Source organism: Carettochelys insculpta, chromosome 1 (assembly GCF_033958435.1).
Source record: "Carettochelys insculpta isolate YL-2023 chromosome 1, ASM3395843v1, whole genome shotgun sequence".
In the NCBI taxonomy this organism is placed as follows: domain Eukaryota; kingdom Metazoa; phylum Chordata; order Testudines; family Carettochelyidae; genus Carettochelys; species Carettochelys insculpta.
Window position 1 is genome coordinate 129,342,283 of NC_134137.1, and position 23,744 is coordinate 129,366,026.

The 23,744-nt window shown below is 42.7% G+C and overlaps 1 protein-coding gene across 1 annotated transcript in view; it reads right to left on the bottom strand.

Annotated features, from left to right (window-relative positions):
• Window positions 1–23,744, bottom strand: part of EIF5B (eukaryotic translation initiation factor 5B) — a 77,865-nt gene that overhangs the window by 48,325 nt on the left and 5,796 nt on the right. The window contains exons 2-9 of the mRNA XM_074991622.1: window positions 18,697–18,822; window positions 18,529–18,613; window positions 17,445–18,099; window positions 16,700–16,914; window positions 14,122–14,272; window positions 10,757–10,855; window positions 8,335–8,418; window positions 3,420–3,506 (exon numbers count right to left, since the gene is read on the bottom strand). Of these exons, the coding sequence (XP_074847723.1) occupies window positions 3,420–3,506; window positions 8,335–8,418; window positions 10,757–10,855; window positions 14,122–14,272; window positions 16,700–16,914; window positions 17,445–18,099; window positions 18,529–18,613; window positions 18,697–18,822 (1,502 nt within the window). The remainder of the gene's footprint in view (window positions 1–3,419; window positions 3,507–8,334; window positions 8,419–10,756; window positions 10,856–14,121; window positions 14,273–16,699; window positions 16,915–17,444; window positions 18,100–18,528; window positions 18,614–18,696; window positions 18,823–23,744) is intronic.

Sequence of the window (23,744 nt, forward strand, 5' to 3'; positions counted from 1 at the left end):
TCCTTCAGGATCCTTTTACAATGTTATTAACCACCTGTAGTGACAATAATACTTGGTTAAGTCACTTTGGAAACCTAACATTTCCTGTCAAACTGTTTAAATACAAATGAACGAACACACACACACGAACACACACTCTCTCTCTCATCTCAAATAACCAGCACTGCAACCATAAGTACATCTTAGTTATGTTTTCCATGCGTTCGGCATGATGAAATACAAATAAATACAGCAAATACAGTATAAGTTCGCAGTGTACAATACTATTGTTGTTGGTAAATAAAGTACTCTGCATACATTTTTGTTTCTTAACCTCTAATTTTTTCTTTTGTGTTGTGCATTGCTAGGTGTACCTCTCTATTATCCAGAATAGTTGAATATCCAGCAACCTCCTGGTCCCAGGGCTGCCGGATATGGAAGAGTTTACTGTAGTGAGTACTAGAGTAAATGAAGCAATGAATTCACACTACTGTGGCTCTTTTGGGTAATGCTGATTGCTAATTTGGCCCCTTAACATCTGGATGTCCAAATATCTTTGGTCTAAGAACACAAGTGGAAGATTGGCTAAGATGGTAGCCAGATACCACAAGATAGGAAGCCAGGGCAAGGTCTAAGCGCTACTTCTTTTTGGACACTACAGAGCTTAGGGCTCACCAACTCCTCTCATGGATGTGATTGAAAACAGCTGTGTGTAGAGCAAAAGACAGGTTTTTCTAAGGGAATATCCCTGAGAGATTCAAAAGGGAAGTCTTCCCCTCCATCCTCAACTTGAGGAACACTGGATTTAAATCCAAGGAATGTGAATATTTGTCTTGCTAGGAAAGTTGTTAATAAACCCTTTAAAAATCTGGCTAATGTATGATGGAAATGTACTATTCTTCCCTGCACTGGCTCGTGATTGGCTAAGAAACCAGAACAACAGGCTTTTAGAGAGGCTAACAAGTCACTGGGACTAGAGGTGCAGGCAGTCCAACACCATACGAACGCCAGTCTGATGGGGTATGACGACACTTAGTGCCTGACAATCCTTAGGGGCTAAACCGAAGGATTCAGGTATCACAGCTGAGGAGGCGGAGGCTCCCCATCTGCTCTCTGCACCGAAATGGTTGTGGCTACATGGGAACTTATGTGCCCCAGTGCACCACACCCACAAGGTATGTGACTTTGAAGAGGCCTCAACAGCTTGTTGCCAAGGAGTGCCAAATCCCCTAGGGCAATATAGTTGTGGCTTGACTGGGACTCCTTTGGATGCTGGGAATTGTTCCCAAGTCTGCCAACGTCCCCAGGACTGGAGAGCTGAAAGTAATGCTATCATTGCTGCATACACGACCTCTCCAGCTGCTCAAGGCAACATGTGAACAGCTTGTTGCTAACCCTGCTAATTACCCACAAATGCCAGTTCAGCACACCATGCTAGCCACTTCACAGCGATTCTCAGTGTGCACTTGAGACAGCTATTTCCACTGGAGCACAAAGGCCCAGCAGAAGTTGCTAGGAATAGGTAATTTAACCCAGTGAAAAGGAAGTAAAGCAGGGAGAATTCTCTACCTAGACGGGAAACAAGGGAGTAGTGCTACAGGGCACAGTGCAAGACAGACACACTTTCACTATCTATCTGCAGAGGTACACTTCAAGAGGAGAGATTGCAGGAGCCCTCCCATCAGAATGCCACAGCTCAGTAGTAAGGGCACTCAATCATCTGAGAGGTGTTAGGACTTTAACTGGAATCTTTCTCCTGCTCAGGCAGAAAAGGGATGTGAAGTGGAGATCTCATACCCCAGGTGAATATCCTAATCACTACACTAAAAGTTCAGAGGGAGGTCCTCCTCTTCTCCTATTGCTGACCTTCTTGCTACAACAGTGTAGGTGCCTAGCACCAAGGAAGGGTTTGCAGCCGAGAATACCAAGCAAAGGGAGGGACTTCTCTGAAGCCTATACTTAACAGCCGGTCTCAGAGAGGTAGGGCTTTGTACACACCCCTATGATTGGCACTTCTCACTGTGCATCTCAGGCAAGGAGCCAACAAGTTCTTGTAAATCCCACTGTAAAGGTACCTGTCTCTCCCCATTCATGGTATAGTAAACTCTCATGTCCAGCAGGCCCAGGAGCAGGAGGTTGCTGGATATTCAAAATATTCTGGATAATAGAGAAGTATACCTAGCAATGCACAAGACTAAAGAAAAACAAGATTACATTTTTGTTTGTTTCTTAATATCTAATCAGAGTACTTTATTCACCAAAGGAGTAGTGTACACTGTTAACATATACTGTATTTATTAGTATTTACTTTCACTAGACTGTTCTTATAGAAAACAACTAAAATTTACTTATGGTTAAAAAGTCGGTTATTTGAGAGTTCCAGTTGACAGAATGCTGGATATGAAAGAGTTGACTGTATAGGGTTTGTGAAGTGAAGTGAAGTGATTTCCCAGGCACAGACAGTGTCCTCACAACTAAGTTGCTTTTGCAAACCTACACTTAACCCCTTCACCACCTTCCAAAAACACACACACACACGACTCTCACTAAACAGGATTTTGAATAATTTCTAAAAGATGTCAGTCATGATAAAAATATCTAGAATTCTCACCCTATTACAGTTTATTTCACTTTTCTCCAGGGAAGAGGGGGAGAGGAGAGAGAACTCGCTAACTAAAGATAGGTACACTCATCCCTCATTTAAATGAGTATTTTACCTACGAGTACTCACTAAAACCAGGGAAACACATACTAACCTTTGTTCAGTATGCAAGTGAACTTCCCCCACTTTTATGAGCAAGCGAGCAGCAAGGTTCCTGGCCCAGGGGCAGGGAGACCCCGCAGCCCCAGCCCGGCCACCCCCAACCCCGCCACCCCCTCCCGTGGCAACTCCCAGCACACGCCCCTTCTCCCCTGGTCCCATCCTAACAGTCCCCTGGCCCACAGCTCCCCGTGCACCCCCTGACCCTGCCTGCTCCCAAAACCCACCCTGGCCCAGCCCCCAAGCCCTCTGGCTGCCATACCACTCCTACAAGTAACACTTGTGCAGCCAGGAAGAACAAGTTGCCACCTCCTCCACTGGAGCCGCCACCAGGTTTTAACCCTCCCTCCCGTTCATGGCCCCAAACTGCCCCCAGCCTTTTATCATCTGCAACCCCCACCTCCAACCCAAGGTTCACTTACTTTTTTTAAAAGCAGTGCCACATGCTGCCACTCCTTCGGGGACTTAGAAGCACTAGGAACCAATCAGAGACTTGTACATGTATTTTAATGGTAATTCAGTGTCCCTTTGACAGGTTTTCACCTATGAGCAGAAAGCTGGGAACCAATTGCGCTTGCATAGCGAGGGATAAGTGTAGATGGATTGTTGTGGTCATAATAATCGGCACTACTGTTAAACAATGTTAACCTTTTCCTAGATATAAAAAAGCACTACCCACCTTTTTCTCTCTCTTCATCACTGATCATTGCTTCCCAGTCATCCAAACCTGCATCTGCCATTTCTTCCTCCTCCTTTTCTTCTGACACTGAAAGAATACCATATATCAGCACTAGGATTACAATATCCATGTTACATAACAGTGCAAGAAATATCAGCAGATGACCATAATAAAAGATATTTTTCTTATTACTAAGTGGCAACTAAAACTCCTAAGTTCACAAAACTAGCATTATAGCAAAGCTCTAGAAATGTCAGATTCCGGAGTTGTTACACTCCCTGGAAAATTCATTATGGATGAAATGGGGAAAAAAATACAGACAATTAGACATGCCAGTCTATGTAGTAAGCCTCAGTAACACGTTATGCTCCCAAGAAATAAATCCACTCTTCTTTTGAGTATGCGAAAGTCTTTGTATACTCAACAAACCTAACTTACATTCCAGAGGGCTCACATCTGAAGACCTCTTATTTTCAAGGACTGGACACTTACCAGGAAACAAATATTTTGCCCAGAAGACTACAGCTGCTTGGGTTTCTGCACAGCCATAAGAAATAAAAATAGTAGAATGTGTATACCCTGCCCACTTAGGTGGATCTATTGAGGAGAATGTTGGCATTATGCATGAACCTCAAGAGCACATTTTTCTATGTGGATCAGTTACAGAGCTCCTGGTCCTCCACAATTAGCGGAGAGGACAAGGATGTATTGCAGTGGGGAGCTTCATATGGACTTTCCCACTGAGGAGTTCTCTAGACGCTGTTTCAAGCATGGTTCTGTATGTTTATCTTTTCACACTCTACAGTATCAGGACCTAGATACATCTCTCTCTCTCTCTCTCTGTCTCTACAGCATAGAATATAAGACACTACCACCACCTCACCCTGCCCCAGCCCCGATGTTCAGGGCAGTAGGTGGGAAAGTGGAAAATCAGAGAGGATATCTGTGAAAACTACCACAGGAAGGAGGCAAAGTCCTATGGTAGAATAGCAATACCGTCTACAGCATAAATATCTGTCAAAGAAGTTTGATACAGGCAACTCAGGCAGCTAGTCTTGCTAGATCTGAAGACTGGAACAGTTCCAGGTGGTTTTTGGTTTAACAGAGAAAACAATAAGAATACCGTGTAAATATCCCAATACTTGTCTTGGGTAGTGCTGTTGATGGTATCCCATGTAGTGCTATTCCTCACTGATTAAAGAAAGAAAGACTACTTCAAAGTGAAAGCACACCTGGCTGATCAACACCACTTGCATCTGGACTTCCCGCTACAGAACTTCTGATGGGCATATGACAAAGGATGCTTAACTCTCACACCAATACAGCATAAGCTGCCTTAAGTGGCCCAAAACTGAAGGAATTTTCAAAATGGTATGCTGAAATTAAAGCCTTATTACTGCTGAGTTTTTATTCAGCACAGAACAAAAGACAGCCACTTGAGATGAGAGAACAAAGTCTGGTTAAAAAACTGCCTGACACTTAGATTTGTCCAGAACTGGTCAAATTTCCAGATCCTAAAGGATGGAGATTCCAAAAGGACTTTTCCAGAGAGGAATCCATGGATTCATCCTTAATATTTTCCAACACAACAAACTGGATTTGGAATCTGCTGATACTGTCAGAGGATTCTACGTACAAAGTGAGGAGGCGAGAGCAGACAAAAAGATGGGTAGAAAGTTGGCTAGATCACTTGCCTCGGTGCTTACTAGGCAACTAATACCAAGCGGAGTACACCAAAGGTCCTGGAGCTGGCTATGTTCAACATCTTCATTAATGATCTAAGAACAGGCGTGCCCAACCTGCGGCCCACGGGCCACATGCGGCCCTGGACAGCTAGTAATGTGGCCCCACAAGATCGTAAACTTTTAACATTATTATGTGATATATACATTAACTATATTATATATTTTGTACACAGCCCAAGACTATCTTCACTCAACGCGGCCCAGGCAAGCCAAAAGGTTGGACACCCACGATCTAGACGATGGAATGGACTGAACCCAGCAAGTTCATGGATGGGAAGAGGTAGCCTGTCCCTACCTTCCAGCATACCTAACAGCATATTGGGGCTGTGTTAGTATGAGCACTCTCAGCAGATCAAGCAAAGTGATTATTCCCCTTGATTTGGTACTGGTGAGACCACACCTGGAGCATTGCATCCAGTTTTGCCCTCCCCCACCCCCACTACAGAAAGGATATGGACAAACTGGACAGAGTCCAGTGGTGGGCAATTAAAATGATTAGGGGGCTGAGGCACCTGACTTATGGAGGAAAAACTGAGGGGAACTGTGCTTAGTTTAAAGAAGAGAAGAGAGGGGAATTGGTAGTAGTCTTCAACTACTTAAAGGGGAGTTCCAAACATGATGGAGCCAAGCTGTTCTCTGTGGTACCAGATGACAGAACAAGTAGCAATGATCTCAAGTTGCAGGGGAAGTCTAGGCTGGATATCCATCATCATCCTCCTCCTCCACCACCACCACCACCACCGGCTCAGCGTCCATTGATGTCTGATGCCTCCCTTACTATTTCCTTCCATCTTTCCCTGTCCAGTGTGGAGCGGCTTAATTTCTGTAGACTAGCCCTATGCCAATTTACTACACCATCTCTGGGAGGTCTGCCTCTCCTATTCGAGCCACCCATTATGCCGAATCTCAGGGTTTTGATTTTTTGTTCATTCTGCAGATATGCCTGAATAGCTGTAATTTCCATTGTACAACCTTTTGCAGTAGATTCTTTCAGCTGTATCTTCCTATATAATTCCTCGTAGTTGACCTTCTGCATCCATCCCATTCTCAGGATCTTCCTATAACTCCTTGAATCCCAATATCCTTCTCTTCGAATCTTTCATTATCACCCATGTCTCACATTTGTAAAACATGCTGCTAAATACACAGTTTCAAGATGCTCAGCTTCATCCCTAAGCTAATCGCTTTGCTTTTCCAGATCTTATCCATTGCCTTCAAACTTGCTCTTGCTTCTGCTATTCTAGTCGTTATTTCCTTCTTACAGTCTAGATCATATGTTACGTGCTGTTTCCCGGATGTGAATTTCTCTATGTTCTCTAGTTCGATCCCGTCTACACTGATCTTCCCTCCTATTTTTTTTTTTTATCTCCAAATGCCGTTGTTTTTGTTTTACTGATGTTCATAATCAGTCCATACCCCTTCCTCGTTTAGCACCTGCACTGTTCTCACTAGCTTCCCTTCATCTTCTTCAATAACCATATCAGCCGCGAGCCTCAAATTGTTAATTCTAATCCCGTGCACAGATATCCCTTCTACCTCCTCCTTGATTTTGTCCATCGTTCTCTCTAGATGCGTGAAGATACTCGGCGATATCAGATCTCCTTGTCTCGTACCTCCATTTGTTCTAAACCATCTTCCCAACTCTCTACACATTCTCACTGCTGCCTCTGCACTGTCGTTGACATCGTTCAACGATCTGACAAAGACACTAGAGGAGATACCAAAGAGATATGTGCTGATCATCGGAGGAGATGGGAACATGAAGGTTCTAACAGATAACTAAGGTTGGGAGAGAGTCATGGGAAGGTTTGGATATGGAGAAAGAAATGAACAAGGCCAGAAACAACAAGAGGTTTTCTATGGAGCACAAGATGATGATCTGCAACAGGATATTCCAACAAAAATAAGAAGATGGGTAACATCAGTACAGCAGTGCCGAACTTTCCAAGGAGTAGATAGACTCAGACCATAGTCTAGTGATCGAAAACATCAAGATGAACCTAAAGTATAAGGCTGGATATTACAGAAAAACTATTTCACTAGAAAGGTGGTGAACCACTCTAGCATATTGCCCAGGGAGGCGGTGGAATCTCCATACTGAGAGCTTTTATGACCGGGTTTGACAAAGCCCTGGCTGGAATGATTTTGTTGGGATTGATCCTGCATTGAGGAAGGGGTTGGAAAAGATGACCTCCTGAGGTCTCTCCCAACCCTAATTTTCTATTATATTGGAAGACTGATGAGACTTCTTCGAACAACTTATCTGTAATATGCTCATGACCATTGAAACGCCATTCTTAAATGGACATAGCAAAAATAGTTTTGAAGAATTTCAAATTCATTGTGAGTTGTGTATACACACACACACACACACACACACCCACCCACCCACCCCTCTATTTTTTTCTATCCGTGTGGAGAATAAATTTTGTTATATATGCCAAGCCATGTGCAGATGTGGACCTCCCCACGTGGCTGTGGACATTGGGTGCTCTGCCAATAAGCTGGGTAGCATGTGAATCTCTCCTAGGTAGGCCCCCAAGCACTCAGCTTACAAAGAGCACAGATACGCACACCCTCTGCTTCATAATTTAAAAGGTTTGACTTTTTTTTAGAACTATGAAGAATGGGTGATATAGAGTGGTAATAGAATTCCCAGTCCTTCATAGTAAACAAAGGGGGGAAAAGTGTTGCAGCAGCAAGTTTAAAAAATGAAGCAAATCGCTTAAAGCATTGCTCTTTGTGTTTATTGTCCTCACTTAATACTGTTTAGTCATCACAAACGTTGAGGTGGATCACTCAGTAAGATACAGTCATCAGTTTAATACTGCTCATTACCAAAGCCACATTTAAAAAGCTTTGTTCTCTGCGCACCAGTGGAGTAAATTCTTTACCTACCAGTATTTAGTTTCCCATGCAATTCTACACAAACTGCTCAGCATCTGCTAAAATAAATCCTTTGGAATCTAGTCCACCTAATGAGAGGGTGAAAAAGGTAAAGGAAAAAGAAAAAAACAAAAACCACACAACCAAAAATCCACAAGAAAGAAAAAACCCTCCCTGGCTAGAACTCTCCAAGTACTGCAGGTCTCTGAGTATATTTTAAAATGACTGCCAGGCAACCTATTTTTCCTACTTCTTTTAGTTGATTGTTTGACATTACCACCAACCTGGTTCTGAAACAGGAATCTCCTCTTGTACTGGTATAACTGGTTCTACAACATCTTCAGTTGGGGAGGTCACCTCCATGGTTTCTGAGATTGTAAGAAAAAGCAAAATCATTGCTATGTTGTCTGTGGAAAACAATGCCTGGAGGCATACAATCAACTTTGTTAAATATTTTTTCCTCTGGATTCTATTTTAAAGCCAAACTACAGGTTGAACCTCTCTCATTCATTGCCCTTGGGATCTAACTGATGCCGGACAAGAGAATTTGCAGAACGACAGGAGGTCAATATTTTCGAGCACATTGCCAACATTTCTACTGCTTATGGGGCTCTTAGATGACATTGAGGGGTAAATTACAGCTGCATAAACAGCACAGAACACAGACCCAGAACTGCTGGCTGTAAACATATTTTATGGGACCAAGGGAAACTTGGCCACACCATTATAAGTGGTCATCCAGATAATTAAAATCATGCCAGATTACAGACTTTGCCAGATGATAGAGTTCCAGATTAGAGAGGTTCAACCCATATTACCAGGAAAATAAATCACCATTATATTTTAGTATGATGAAACAAAAATTCGTGAGCTCCTAACTGTTGATCTAAAACAGAGGTTAAAGCAAACAGTTCCCAAAGCAAGGCATTTCTCAAACATCAACAGGCTTGAAAATGAACAAATATTCATCAATTACTGGCTAATCAGTACAATCACCAATTCAAAAAACCCACACACCAAGGTTCACCTCCTAGTTCCCCTTACCAATCAGAAAGATACACTAAGATGTGATAATACTAATAAGCATCAGATCTTTCTCCATGTCCCCAAACAAAAAGGGAGAAAATAATGACTGAAATGTAATTTAAGTCCTCAATTAATCAAAGAACTATCCTCAGAAAGGAAATATAGGTACTTACAATTCAGCATAATTGAAAAAGATAAATAAAAAAAAAAAAAAAAAATCAAAAAAATGTTTCAGATGTTAAATTGTGGCCCTATTTCACTTAAAACTTTTTGGCTGTGTCTACACTAGAACCCCCCTTTTGAAAGGGGAATGTTAATAAGACACTTCAGGATATGCTAATGAAGTGCGGCAATGAATATGCAGCACCTCATTAGCATAATGGCAGCCATGGAACTTTGAAGATGCCGCTTTTGATCCCACGCGGCTTGTCTATCGAAATCCCCTTAACTCCTATAACCAAATAGGAATAAGGGGATTTCAAAATGTGCAGGGTCCTTTCAAAAACGACCCCGTGTAGACGAGCCACGCGGGATCAAAAGCAGCACTTTTGAAGTGTGGCGGCTGCCATTAGGCTAATGAGGTGCTGCATATTCATTGCAGTGCCTCATTAGCATATCCTGAAGCGTCTCATTAGCCTCCCCCTTTTGAAAGGGGGGTACTGGTGTACACATAGCTTTTGTGGCATATCAATGATATTCTGAAAAACCTTTAACAATCATAAACCTAGAACTGTAAAGCTGAAAGTAGTTACATGCAATCCATTAGAGAATTATACTCAGCTTCTCTGACAGATTCCCACGAGTCAAGAATGTGAGCACCCTCCCTCATACCTCTCTTTTAGTGAGGATGAAAGTTGCTGGCAATTAGTTGGAAAGATTTTTTATTTTTTAAAAACACAATCAAATGTACAACTGAAATAATACTACCTCAAAAAAGCTCATATGGGTATCAACCCCCTTGTATCTTCACTAGTGTTCTCTCTCAAAGCTAATGATACAAACCAGATTCTCAGATATTTAGGTACATAAAAACATGTCCCTAACCTGCACAAACATTATTGCAAATGTACTTATAAATCATAAAATTCACACAGTTTGTAAAAATGGCCAAAAGGAAAAGAAAGGTGGCCCTAACCATAAACTGCATCATTTCTCTCACCGCCTGGGACAGTTTTCCAATTAGGTCCAGTAGGCACATGGCTTGGGGCACAGCAGACCCCCAGCTTAAGCAGAGGTTGCATTCTTGGCAACCTCCAGGTAAACTGAATTTTATTGTAACTCAGGAGCCAGGAAACTGACCAGCGTAGCAATGCTGGTCAGTTTCCTGGCTCCCACAGTGAGGTGCGGAGCTGGGAAATTACCGTGTGTGGCCAGTTTCCTGGCTCCCCTGAATGTCAGGCAGCCCAGAGCCAGGCGCCAGCTCCCCACCACTCAGAGTCACATTAACCTGAGATACACGCAACTTGAATGCGCACATCTTGGGGTTCTACTGTATAGGGACAACACATAAGCTTTTAAGTGTTACCAATATGGTTAGTGAACAAGAGATTTAAAAAAAAAAAAAAAAAAGTATTAGAGTCAAAGTAACAGACAAAAAAACTGTGCAATGAAAGAGTGGACTAGTTTTGTTGACTTTATTATAAGCAGCAAGATTTTTTTGCTCAAGTAAGATACGCTCACCTTCTTTGTTCTCCTGTTGCTGCTGCTGTTTCTTTTTCTTCTTGTCTTCATAAATTGGCCTCTTCTTTGGCACAGAATCTTTGGATGGCACTTCAACACCTTCAAAGTGAGAATTAGAAAAATTCAAGTACTGCAAATGAATACAACTAACCAATACGGCAAATTAAAATAAAAGTTACAGTGTGGTTTAATTTTAAGACCAAAGTTTTCCAAATGTGCATTAAGTCAGGCTAAGTGCATATTTAGACCTCTAACTGGCCTAATTTTCAAGAAGGTGGCAGTGACATGCATCTTCATGTGGCACTTATGAGAGCTCACAACTTCTGGAAAAAAGGGATCAGGCTACTCATGCTTATGAATCTAAGCAAGTTTTAATCTTTTGACTGAGGTTTACATTTGGTCCCACAAGCACATACATTTCATATTTAGCAGGCAACAGGGAATCAGTAAAGGATTCTTTACTATGGAATTCACATCCAAACAGGCCTGACAGCAAACCTAGTTAATAAGGCCTTTAGGCTTCTTCCCTGTCACCTTTGTTTTCTTGAGCTTTTAAAGAAGGCTAAGTAGGAAGTACTTCACCTGTTGGTAGACGTACAGTAGAAGTTGTGTTATCTTGCATGTAGATAACCAGCCAGCTCTGTTAACTGGCACTCCCAGTCAAGGCCAGCTGGCCCCTACTCAACTAACAGGAAAATTTGATTAGCTGGCAACTTCAGCTCCCCAGGAATGCTCAATAGCCAAACTTCTACTGTATTGAGCTTCTGCAGTTAGCTAAGTGAAAAATTAACCTCAATACCTTCATCTTCTACCTTATCAGAAATGTGACCTCCCATGGAACTCTTCCCTTGTTTGCTCTAAGGCTGTCTCTACACTACAGAATTTTGTTGAGAAAACTGGGTTTTTGTCAACAAAACTCAGGGAGCATCTACACACAAAAAGGCATTTTGTCGCCAGAGTCTCGACAAAACAGAGCACTTTCCCCAACAGTGTTATACCGGTTGTGAGGAATAATGCTTCTGTCGACAGAGTTCTGGCGAAGAAAAACAGCTGTGTAGATGCTCTGGGACCTCTCTGTTGACAGGCAGGGCTTGCAGTTCAGCAGGCAGCCCTGTTTGCAGGGCTTCCAGTCTTCCATTCTGTTGAGAGAGGGCTGGGCAGTCTGGCTGCTTTGTCAGAGTATATTGCTATTTTGATCTGCTTTTCTGTGTAGACACAGAGGTTTTGCCAGTAGATCTCTTCCAACAATGACTTCTGGGCTGTGTCTACACTAGAGGGTTATGTCAACAGAAGGGCCTTCTGTCGACATAACTCAGGGAGTGTCTACATGTTTAAAGCATTCTGTCAGAGTCTCAACAGAACTCTGCATTTGCCTCGACAGTGTTATCCCTCAAAAATCTGAGGCATAACAATCCCATTGACATAGTCCTGTCGACAACAGTGCAGTGTATCCACGTGTGGTGACAGAGAGGACTTTCAGTTGCTGGACAGCCCTCTTTGCAGAGCTGCCATTCTGCTTTCTGGCACCAGAGGGCAGTGCAGTCTGGCAGGTCTCTGTTGACAGAGCAAATTGTGTATAAATGCAATCTGTTGACAAAGGTTCTGTCAAGATGTCCCTGTCAACAGTAACTTCTGTCAACAGATGCTTCTAGTGTAGACATACGCCTACTGAGAGATTGCTGTAATGTAGATGTAACTTAAGTCAACCTTCTAGCATGAGAGCAGAGACCTGACCTCGTACAAGAAAAGGGAAGGATTGCCACTCAAGTACCACAACCTAAGATCCTTTTAAATCCCTACCACTCTTACGTATACCAAACCCTGCGAAGTTTGAGACACGGTATGACTACGCAGAGGAATGCAATCTTCCAATGAGTCAGCAAGATTCCAGAGAAAGCAAGTTAAACACTACACCAGCAAATGTAGAAAAATCATGCACCAAATGTAAATCCATCAACTCTTGCCAGAATCCCTGTATAGTTCGAGTCCTGACCACCTGAGATTGCATGCCATCTTGCTGAAAGAAAAGCCATTATGATCAGTGGAAGAACTCAAGCTAGTTTTCTCCAGATTTAAAGTCAAATGCCTTCGCCTTCAAGTTCACTTCCTCTCATTGCCTGCTAGGAACCAAATCACTTACTTTCAAGACAAGCTGCAAAACTCACCTAATTTCTCTGGGATTCATTTTTGGCTGTAACCAATACATTATATTCATCACCTTAACCTATGTATTAACCAAATTTTCCCTTCTTGTTTTATGGTTATATTTAATACTAGCACAAAATCCTAGAAGCAATGGCATAACTATTGTTAAGAATATAATTCTGTCTAGGAGGCCATGGATTCCATGGCTTTCCAGCATCTTCATGACTTCTGGGGCCACCAGAGCAACCAGCCCCATGGAACAGCAGTTGGAAGGACTTGTGGACAACACAACAACTAGCCTAGTGCAGCAGTCCTAGTCCACTAGAACTAGGCCAGCCCCCGAGGGTTGAAGCAGCAGCAGCAGCCGCCAACCCTGACACAAGAGCAGTGCAGGCGCATGGGCTGCTGCTGCAAGTCCTGTCAGTGCTCTGTTCATTGCCACCCCCAGTATTTTTAGCAATGAATTCAGGGACAGATTGTGGGCTTCAGTGGATTTTATTTAATTGCCCACAACCTATCCCTTAACTATTCTTAATAAATTTGACATAAAAATACAGTAAAACCCTCCATTTAAGGGCCTAATGGGGGGAGGGGTGTCCATTATTCCAAAAAGTCTATTAAATGTGTTTACTGCCTCCCCCAGCTCCCCCTGCTCCAGCAGCCCTCCCCGCCGCCCAAAGAAGAAAACCACACCCCTGCCAATCACCAAAGCCACCACCGGAGGAGCCCCCGGAGCCCTCCCTGGCTCAGCCCTGCCATCCATGGCTAATGGTGCCTTGCCACATGTGGCTGGAGGCATCCCGCTGTGTGCAGCTAAAGGCACCTCACGAAGCACAGCTGGAGGAGCCATCTCACAAGCCTACAGGAGTCGCTGCAGCCACTGGAGCTGTCACGTGCTCCTCCCACACCAGTTAAGTCCCCTGCTCTTTTTTGGGTGGGCGGGGGGAATTCTTAGGGTTTTACAGACCCTAGCAGACTTTGGGAACAATGGGGGCAGGGGGAAATGTCCATTGCTCCTGAAGTCCACTAAATCGGGTCTGTAAAAATCGAGGGTTTACTGTGTTGCCTTCCTTGGCTACAGAAACGGTAGTTTACATGTGCTCTTTTGGTATATTCTGCTTGAAGCAACACTGGATGTGACATCAGAAGAAAATGATGAACAAACTTTCCTTGTGCAGTAACTGCATTAAGAATTTAGATTTTTAACAAAGACTACTTACCCTGAGCTTGAAGTAGTTTAAGAGTAGCTTCTGCTCTGGCTCTAGCTTCTCGTTGAGATTTAGTTAAAAGCTTTCCCTCCTTTTTCAAGCGCTCTTTCCTCTCTCGCTCTTTTTGTTTTTTCCTTTCCTTCCTTTCTTGTTCCAGTCGTTCCTATGAAAGTAAACGGTGATTTGGAAAAATAGTACCAGGCAGCTTTATGATTTATGGAGCAGGTTATCAAACTACAGGGGTTTATTGAAACGTTTTACAGCTGGCCAGAAGGGGGACTTTGACTACTTTCAGTGGATTGCGACTACACAGGAAGTCCCTAGTTTACAAGCAGGATGTGTTTCAGAAGTCTGTACAGTAAACCCCCGAGTTACATGGGGACTGTGTTCCTGCAACCCCTGCCTAACTCAAAATTTCTGTGCAAGTCAGGGGGAGGGGAGGAGCTTGCAGGATCCGGAAAACTGACCAGCCTACCAGGGCAGGGCAGTTTCTCAGCTCCCAGAGTGGTGAGGAGCTGGGAACCAGGATGCAGCCTGGTTCCAGTTTCCCTGCCACTTGCAGGACCCAGGAAACTGACCAGTCATGTGCCGGTCGGCTTCTCAAGTTGCACAAGTGGCGGGGAGATGGGAACCATATGGCAGATTGATTCCCAGCTCCCCGCTACTAAGCATTCTCCCTGCTTTCCCCCAGTGGCACCACAGTCAGCCTGACAGCTGCACAGCTGGGGAAGGTAGGGAGAAAGGGCTATTAGCCTGCCTCACTGGTTGCAGCTGCAAGAATCCATGGGAACGCTGCTTCTGGGAGAAGGGTGGCAGCGGGGTAGGGACTACCACTGGGGGAAGGCAGAGAAAAGGCTTAGCTGCTTGAGGGAGCCAGGAAATCGACCAGGTGCTGCTGCACCTTGCTGCCAGCTCCTCAGCCCTGAGGAGCTTCCCCCTCACTCCCTCCTATCCCCTCCCTCATTCCCCAACCCTAGGTAGCCAGGCACAGCAGCACCTGGTCAGTTTCCCAGCTCCCTACTGCTCGCAGGAGCTGGGAAACTGATCAAGCACTGCTGCACCTGGCTCCTGATCTCCCCTCCCCCCAGCCTCCTTCTTCCTAACAGTGGCGTCCCTCTATATTCCCCCAGCTAGGGGAAGCCGCAGGGCTGCTCCTTTCAGCACTTGGCCGCTGGCTCCAAGAGCTGGAGCTGGTGGCAGTGCACTGGAAGAAGCAGCCCCACAGATTCTGCCTGGCTTCCCCCAGCTGGGGGAAGCTGTGCCCCGCCCCCGATGACTGCTTCCCCCAATGCTAGACAGCTGGGGGAAGCAGGAGGTTGGAGCCTGGGATTTTGACATTCATGTTAATACGATTAACGCATATGTCAAAACTGCATTAAGCAGGGGTTTACTGTAAGTCAGTTGTACGTTATCAGTGGCAGTCAGACTCCCAAGCCAGCCCACAAAACCCTATTTAACCCATAATGCAGCTGAACTCTCCCTGTATATTTCAGAAATGGGTGTCTATCCCTCTGTGAGCCTGTTTGTTCCAGAACTTCTCCTCAACTATAAGAGAGAGGACCACCAAATGCCACTTTCTCTTATCATAACAAAGCAAGCTCAGGGTTTTGGCGTGCCAGAATAGTGGGATGTGCGTGTAATTTGATTGTTTCTTAAAATGAAAAGGAAGGGATCTGATAGATGGGAGTTATACTGCAGAATGACAGCAAAGGGCCAGAGATGGGGACCAGGACAGTGGGCCAGCCGGAGCGTGTGGGGAGAGAAAGGGACAGCTATCTACTACATATGGCAGAGAGTTTGTCTGTCATGAAACCTTTCCCCAGCTGTGCCCACTATTACAGCCATAGAGATGCACTTCTCACCTGGCCCAAAGCTGCTCCAGTGAGAGAGGGCTGGGGTTGTCGTAAGCCACTGGGGCAGCCTGCATACTAAACCTCTCGCTCCCAGCCCCACCCCAGGACAGTGATTTAACCAAAAAAAAAAAAAAAAAAAAAAAAAAAGCTCATTTGAGTTAGGACCCAAGCAACACCAGGTAAATCTCCCCCTACTGTATATTTGCAATAAAAAATAGTAGAAATAGTTTTTATTTAACCCTGAATCACGGTTTAATTGGACGAGGAAAGGGGAAGTGGAGATTCTTAAGGGGACTTATGGGCATCCCGCAGCTGCCTGTGCGTTCTGCGCTGGCTACTGTGACCAGCCCCATTCCCCAGCTGCTACTCCTCAGCCCTTGCAGCCTGCATCCAGCTCTGATCAGGAGGTGGCAAGGGGCACGAGCGTAGGATGGAGACCTCCAGAGGAGCACAGGGCAGCTGCGCAGCCCTCATGTGGAGAGAAGCAGTAGTTTCCCTTCTAAACACCACTTCTCTCCAACCACCAGCTGCACAGCTGCCCCCTGCTCCTCCAGAGTCCTCCAGCCAGCACTTGCACCGCTCCCCACCACCTGTGCTTCTTACCAGTTCAAAAAGCTGATGTTTGTAACTCGGAGAGCACCTGTATTCATAGTTAACCCCTAAGCCTGCACAGAGACAGACTAGGGGTCCACCTCTTCCCTACCTGTCACCCATACTCATCTGAAAACATGGAGTACCTCCTCTTTACGCTTGGCTTCTAATTCCTCAAGTCGTTTTAAACGCTCTTCCTCTTCTCTCTTTGCTCTTTCCTCCTCCTCTTTCATCTTAGCCAAGGCTTCTTGCATTGCTTTCACTGTAGCTTTACTAGGACCTTTCTTCTTCTCTTTCTCTTCCTTCTCGATCTTCTTTTTCTTTTTGTCTTTTTTCTTTTTGTCCCCTTCATTATCATCAGCTACATAAGACAGAAAGATATTTAGGGGTGTCAAAAATTCAATTAAAAATTTACAGATAGTTAAGTGCTGTTTTAAATACTACATTTTGCTTAATTCCAGATCTTAGAAACATTGCTGAGTCTTATTTCACATTGAAAAAGAAAAAACTGACTCTTAAATAATAGCGATAAGGCTCTGAAGTGTTCATGTAATAGACTTCTTAGAATAATCAAGGGGTGAAAAATTATGTTTGTACCACTGAGTTATAAACATACAATGCAGTGAGCATACGCCATCTGGCACTCACTATCTATATACCTGGAAAACATATAGGCCAGGAACAATGCCTGTTGATAAACCACATACCAAAAAGTCTCTCTCTCTCTCTCTCTCTCTCACACACACACACACACACAGTTGTGTGTGTGTACACAAACACTACACCTCTTCACTACTGACTAATGAAAGAACTGACATTCACTGGTTTACCAGTGGTCTAGCTCACTAATTATTTGGCTACATCAAATGTTGCTCTTCTAAAATTACCAACCTTCTGCAGCTGCAGTAGCTTCTCCCTTTTCCTCTGTGGCAGCAGCTGGCACAGCTTCAGGAAAAACTTCTTCTTCAGCTCTCATTGGAATCTCTTTCTGCTTCACCTGTTCTTTACCACCTTCCTTCTCTTCCTTCTCCTTCTGTTTCCTCAGTTTGGCTTTTTCCTCCTCACGTTTTTTTCTCTCACGCTCTTTTTTTTCTGCCTTCTTCTGAGCCACTGTTTTTATTTTGAATGAAGGCTCCTCTTCCTCTTCCCCACTTTCAACATTAGGAGAAGGCTTTCCCTTTTGGTTTTTCTTTTGACCCTTTTTAGATTGGGAGAAGTCGTCTGATTCATCACCACTCTCACCTGAGGACACTGCTTTTGTATTCCCTTTACTTTTCTTAAGGTTAGCCTCATCCTCTTCTGACAGGTCTGGCTTTTTATTTGATTTTTGAGTTCTTCCTTTGCTTTTCTTAAGCAGTATCTCACAATCGTCATCACTGCCAGAGTGCATTTCAGTTTTTGGTTTCTGAGTCTTTTTAGATTTTGTATCCTTATCCTCCATTTCCTCACTGTCCTCGTCATCGTCAAAACTTGTCTTTTTACTCTTCCCTCTCTTTTTCTTGTCTTGTTTTGAGAAACTGATTTCTTTGTCATCATTCTCTACTGTCTGATAAGCAAACAAATTATATTTATTTTGTAATGGAAAATTAAATACAGTATTTTAAAATGCAAATTTCACAGACCATATACAGGACTCTTCATACTTAAGATATAGATTAAACAACAGTAAAAGGATACCTGAACTAACTAAAAAGACAGCTCATAAACAACACATTTATTTTGGTCCCATTTTTTCAATTCTTCTACTGTGTGCAGAAGTGGTTTAAGTTAAAACCATCACTGTTTGCATCTAATATAAAGAGTATGTAAAAGCAGCGGTTATTTTAAAATAGTTTTCATTTTAGGGGCAGCAACTATACAGCAGCACCAAAACTGTTACAGAGTCTGCAAGTAAAAGATCCAGCTATCCAAAAACTGCCCTTCAAAACAAAAAACAAACAAACATTCTTTTTGCCAAAAGCCCCTCAACTTTCACCTTTTCTGAAGCAGGTTCTCTGTCAACCTTCCCGCCTTGTGCTTCCAGAGACAGTTCTTCCAGCTCTTTTAGGATATCATCTTCACTAAAGAAACAGAGAAGTTAAATAATTTGAAGTATTTGTTTATTTGTAAATGAATAAATAATGAAAGAGACGAAGTTATTTACTCAAACTCTTGTTTCTTCTTTTCTTTTTTCTTTTTGCCTTTAGACTTTTGTGGTTCCTGCTCCTTGGCAGCACCTGCTCCCTCTATTTCAGCAGCAAGAGCATCAAGGTCAATATCATCTTTGGCACTGACAAGAAAGATAAAACAATTTCAAACTAAAAAAAAATAAAATTAAATGCCAGTTACCTAAAGGAGTGAGTCACCAAGATGAGTATATTTAATAACTTCCACAGAGACTTTGGAACGAAACTTGAGTTTGATTTATTTTAATTGTATTACGATTTGGAAAATGACATTTAGGCTTCCATCCATTTTTAAAGTTAATGATATTGGAAGAGCTTGTGCATTGTTGTTCCACAAGCCAATTAAAATTTCCCTCATTGTAGTTATCAGGTCTGTGCTAAAGAACAGTCGCTGCATCCTAGCCAGTATCATTTTGACAGTACACAATGTGAGGTGTCCAGTTTAAAAATTCCAAACAACAACAGGAACTTCAAATTCTCTTCTCCATTCTTGAGAATGGTCACATACATACACAAAATATCCTGGAAAATACAGATCACGCCTGTTCATTTGTACAAGAATCATATTCTTCTTTCAAGAAGAAATGATGTATAATACAAAGTCATTCCAAAAAGTTCAAAGGAAAGCTTATCCAGAGATCTAGACACACAAGTTGTCATGAAGGGAAAAATGTACAAATTGTTTGTAGGATGAAAATGCAAGTGGTAGTTTTTCCTCCTTCAGGATTTATAATCACCAGCGCACAGAACACAGTGTGTCTGCAGCAGTTTCGTCCTTTGCACCCCATCCCACCAGCAGCCACTGCTCACCAGCCACCCAGCCCTAAAGGCATAGTGGAGAACACAGGCTGCCAGCTGGGCAACCAGCTCTGAAGGCAGTGCCACCACCAGTGAAGTGCAATACCATATAGCATCCTTACTTCTCTGCTGATGCCAGCAGTGGCACTGTTTTGGAAGCTAGACATCTAGCCAGCATCCACCACCACTGCTCTCCAGCCACCAGAGGGTAGGGAAAGTACCCAAAAAGTTACTTGAGTAAGAGTCCAGCTGCTTTCACTTCTGGATACTTGAGTACAATCTAGATGTGATGTGTTTGTGTGCACACACATACCTTTTCTCAAGCAGGTTTTCCAGAGGGGCACTGGCGACTTGCATTTATGTATATGCTTCCCTCCCTCTCTCCCAAAACAGCTGTACTTTTATTCAAATAACTTTTGGGGTACTTTTTTCATCTCTGCTGGCCACACAGCAAGTTTGTTTTTCACCCTGAAGTGTCTCATGTTCCCCTCACCCACCAGTACATTCCATGACACACACACAGGGGAGATATTCCCCCCAGCTTGAGACATAGCACAATTTCCTTCATTATATGTCTGCAAACTCAACACAGAAGGCGCAGAAAGAAATGACTCTTTAAATCAATGTTTCTTAAAACTATATTTTGCAGAACACTGGTGTTTCATGAACAACTTGCAGGTGTGCTGCGAGCATCTGATTTTTTTTTTTTTGATATCGTACAACAATGGTATAATATTTTCTGCTATTAAAACAACTCCGCCACGAAGCCACTAAGAGCTCCATGCCAGTCCCAGCCTGGATGAAGGAGGAGGGTTGGTCAGAGGTGTGTCAATGCGCTGACTGTCAAACAACAATACGAATGAAATCCGATGCCAGTACAACCAAACGTTAAAAGATGCCAGCTCGAACATTGCCCAGATAAACAAGGTCCATGATACCAAATCGAGCGATTGGGGTTGGGTCGATAAGTTGGCTACCGAAAGAAAATTACACCTAACACATATGCTATCCATTGGAACGTGGAACACCTGAACACTGTGGGCAACTGGAAAACTAGAGCTGCTTTGGAAGGAAATGGAGAGATATCGATGTGATAATACTTGGACTGGTAGAGATGCGAAATCATTTGGTAAGAAAACGAAACGAAGCATGAAGCAGGAATTATATTCCTTCTTAGCAAAAACAGCTAGAAGAGCATAGTTAGGATACAAACCAGCGAGCACAAGAATGATGGTCACGCGATTCAAAGCAATGGAACCTCATTCCCAGCTGGCTTCTTCTAATTCCCATCTCTGTTTTTCATGTTGAGAATGAACCAGAGTTCTCACATTTTCTTATCCTGATATTATTTAAAGTTATATAGTCTGAACTATATTCTACGCAGTAGGTCTACAGATACAAGTGACCACTTAGTATTAAACGGATTTGGGCAAATGTTCCTTTGAGGATTTAGTTTTTTTGGCCAGGGCAAAAAAACTCGGGTATATTAAAAAACCTCAACTGCAAACTAAACCATGAAGCAGCTACTATTATTCCAATCAGTTTGCAAAGATTTAATATTACATCTTAGTTTAAAAGTCACTTTTGTTCATGGTTAGGGCACTCTGAAATAAAAACAGCAAATATTAATCCAGTTCCCTTCCAAAAGCTTAAATGATACAATTCTCAAAGTTCTCCTGCTCAAAATTCCCTTTATTTAGGGTACTGTAACACAGAAACTTCAACACAGAATATGCCAAAATTATGTACGTTCTAGCCATTTACTGAAGTGTAAAATTTAAATGTGTTTATTAATGTCCCCCAAAATCTTGCATACAGGAATCAAAGCATCAGTCACCATTCCGGAAAGTATTTCAAGCAGAAAAAAAGCAAGTAAAAATACAGCACCTACCTCTGGTCAACCAGCTATAGAAGAGCTATCCAATAACTCTGCTACTTATAGGATTCCAAGCAGTTGCAAGCTATTGAGTCAGAAAAGTGGAAAATCCCTAGTGAGAAGCACATGACCTGAGGAAATCTGTCTGCGAGGCTTGTCCAAGGGTAGGAGACAAATGTTTAAAAATTAAGTATTGGTACGAACTTGGTTCCACAAAAGACATGTGGCTAAAAGATGCACAAAAATAAGTTGTGGTGCCTTCAGTGTAAGTGGTTACTTAAAAAAAAAAGTTCATATTGTGATCAAATTCCTTTTCTGATGCAACATCTTGTAACAACTGAAATCTTGCAGTTCTAAGCTCAAGTCATGAAGAAATCACAGTGCATTACAATTCAGATTGATTAAATCCAAAAAAACCACATACTTGATCATCATTTACCTTGGTTTAAACATGCTAAGGTATCAGTCTTCTTTTAATGGGGTTCCATATAATAACTGGACTGCAGAGATATGACAGCACTGCAGCAATTTTACACTGTATTGATGCTTGGAATGGTGTATTTTTGTAAAGGCTAGGACATTCAGAGGAGGGAGGCTGTTTTAAAGAGAAGTCTAGGATTCTGCAGAGGTTGGCAGTTATAGATCCACACAAAGTTTAAGCCTTTTTTACAAGACACACACTTATAATTCAAAAGTGACAAGAGAACAGCATAACTTGTTTTCCAGGCCCAAAATGTTGTGAAATAATTTCACACTCATTTATCTCGTGCTCTCTTTTAAACTTCCATTTGAAAAATACTGTTAGCTGAACTTCCCATATGGTCAAAAATGTGACCTAACAAGTCAAGATAGAAGGACTGTAGGATTTCATCTCCCGCCAAACTGTGCATTATTACAGAACAGCAGTAAATACTTAGCATCGCTGATGTATCTTCAATCCAAGGATCTTTATATTAGGTCTCAATATCCATGATCGAAACACATCAAATAGTTAAATCTCCATTTAACCTAAAGGTACAGAAAGTTTAGTGACTTGCCTAACATTTCACAATGAATCCTTAGCACAAATTAGAGGAATACTATGCTTAAACAAAAGGTCAGACTTTTACTACAAGGACTATCAGAATTCTATAGCTCTCCCTTGATCACTGCTTCCATTACTTTTATTTACACCTGCCCTTCCTTATCTAACACCCTTGTCAAGCTTATCCACCCAGGTTCTAGTAAGTAAGTCTTGTGTGCCAATTGATAACAAGGGCATCCTCCAGCTGCCCTTGAATAAAGGATAAGAATATTGGTTAATCATCAATTAAAATTCCATCTTTTGTTTTCTTTTCTACAACTTACACTAGAACCAGTAGTCTGTGGGTCTAATTCAGGGCTGGGCAGTAATTTTTGACGGGGTGGGCATTCTAAGAATTTGATAAGTGGTCATGAGCTGCACTCTATGATATTAATAGAGGAGTTGTGGGACCAGGGATGGAGACTGGGTACAGAGGGGGTGCTTGGGGTAAGGGACCAGGGGTGTGCAATCTGGGGCAGCAGACTGGAGTGCAGGAGAAGGGTACAAGGACAGGAGGGATTATGGGTGCAGGAGAGGATTCTGACCCAGAGGAAGGACAGAAGGAGGTCAAGAGGCATCAACAATAAAAATTAAAGGCGGTCAGGTAGCACTTTAAAGACTAACACAATAATGTACTAGGTGATGAGCTTTTGTGGGACAGACCCGCTTCTTCAGATCATAGCCATACCAGAACAGACTCCACATAACGCCTTTGTATGGAGTCTGTTCTGGTATAGCTATGATTTGAAGAAGCGGGTCTATCCCACGAAAGCTCACCACCTAGTACATTATTGTGTTAGGTCTTTAAAGTGCTATTTGACTGATTTTTTGTTTTGATAGAATACAGACTAACACGGTTATCTCTGTCACTATTCAATTAAAAAAAGCTATTGAGCAACTGGACCACTAGGAGTTTTTTGGCAGCGTATGGAAGAGAGAAAGTTCTCCACGTTTATATCAGTAAAGATCCATTAAAGTTAATTAATGGAATTACACCAGAGTAACTTACTTTTTCAAATCCAGCATCCCAAGACTGAGCTACAATTCCAGATTCTAACAGGCAGAAAAACAGGAAAGATTTTATGTGTCAACCAATGAAACTAAAGTAAAAGCTTACAAGAAAACAAAGACAAGATGGTAAACCTTCCCAGCATCAACCAACCATTCACCAAGAGTCTGAGAAATATAAACATGCGTCTTATGCTTTAAACATGCTACAGCTAACAACCATCTGACTACAGACAAGGTGAACAGTTCTTGTTCAAAGGACTTTCTCATTTAAAAAAAAT